General features: G+C 39.2%; 1 protein-coding gene across 1 annotated transcript; it reads left to right on the top strand.

The window, feature by feature from the left end:
• Positions 1-6: 6 nt before the first annotated feature.
• Positions 7-1,593, top strand: LOC108969514 (the record flags this gene model as incomplete). Its single annotated transcript, XM_018934269.1, is given in 4 exon segments — positions 7-458; positions 519-826; positions 943-1,248; positions 1,529-1,593. Coding segments are annotated over 4 exon segments (884 nt in total), but the record flags the coding sequence as incomplete, so codon positions are not given.

Here is a 1,593-nt window from a genome sequence, read left to right on the forward strand (position 1 = left end):
CGTCGACTTTTTATGATCTTCAGAAACGATTCAAGTTACAAATAGTATTTATTGTCAAAACGTGAAAATTTGTATAAGAGAATTGTGACTACGCGAATTTTATAATTCCAGACGAATTATAGCGCAATTAAATACGCTAAAAATTGGCAAATAGCAAAGCAATTAATAAATTCGGAAAAACATAAATTTTTTAGTAACGTAATTTCAATTACGTAAATTAGTTAGTAGTAAAGTAATATCCAAACAAATAAGAATGGTTGGAATCAAAAGTTTGCGGGAAAAGCACGCAGCTCGGCAGCCAGCAAATCTTATAATGGCACCGAAGCCAGTACATCCGCGCGCCGTCCGAACACACGGCTTCTTCGGTGTCTCATTTGTGCGTCAACATATGGTCATTGATGATCGCTGGACACCCACCTCCTTGACGGAGCAATTCAATTGCATGGCTGACTTATTATGTAAGTTTTTGACTAAATTGAAAATCGATGTGAACATAACTGCAATCCTACATTGAGCAGCAAAGCGTTTGGTTTTCAAAAAGCTAGAAGCGGCAGCTAATCACAAGCGTTACATACGCGAAAACCGCAATTTGAAACGTCAATGCCGCGACGGACGTACAAAGCTCTCCAATGTGCTCTACGGCGATAATACCAAGAAGATACGAAATTTTCTCATCAACCACAAGGATATGCAGCGCTTGTATCAGAAGATGCCCGTTGAATTGGTTGTGGACAATATCAATCAGCGCACATTTGTAATGCGTAAGGAGCGGGATCGCTTAAAGTTTCGACTGGATCAGTTGAAGAATGTATACAAGGAAAAATTGGTAGACATTACAGTTTATATTCTTTCTGATATTTACTTTACTAAGAAATGTTTAATTCACCGACTTTGTCTATCTCTCGATCTCTGTATAATTAATACTGCCTCTCTGCCTCTCAGCTCGAGCGCGCTGTTTTGCAAAATCGCATCAAGTACGAGAACGAGTTCGTATTGGAGGAGGAGTTGAAGTCACGCGTTTTTCGCAAGAAAATTGAGAACTCCAACGTACGCTTAAAGGCGATAAAAACTATTAATGGCACTTACAGGAAGATGATCCAGGTGCTGCGACACGATGGCATTTTTTATGAGCCAATTTTGCGTTCGCTCAGCCAAGACATTGAGGATCAATCAAATTTTATTAAACACATCTTGTATTTGGGCATGCCGGCGATTGCGAAGTTCAAGGAACTTAGTGAGGAGTATAGGGTAAGAGCTTATCTCGTGGTGGTAAAGGTTAAGTTAGGTTAATCTACTAGGCCAATAAGCCACGCATAGACCAGTTTTGGTTCTTTGCGATACCAGATGGAGTTCAGTTCCCAACGAATGCCGCGAATTTAAAAAGACTACCGCCTCATTATCGATACCCATTATAGTGTACCATACCGTGGGGATCCCAGATGCTTACAGCGTGGTTTTGTCAGTAGCTTTCTTTATTCTTTATTCACATTTTCAACTACATATATATTTCATATTTAAAATAATTTAGCAAATGGAAGATAAATCGCGTAAAAGTATGCAAACTAAACTGCAAATGATGTCTCAATACCGCAA

The sequence above is a fragment of the Bactrocera latifrons genome, unplaced genomic scaffold, assembly GCF_001853355.1.
Source record: "Bactrocera latifrons isolate USDA-ARS-PBARC rearing strain unplaced genomic scaffold, ASM185335v1 scaffold_2545, whole genome shotgun sequence".
Taxonomy (NCBI): domain Eukaryota; kingdom Metazoa; phylum Arthropoda; class Insecta; order Diptera; family Tephritidae; genus Bactrocera; species Bactrocera latifrons.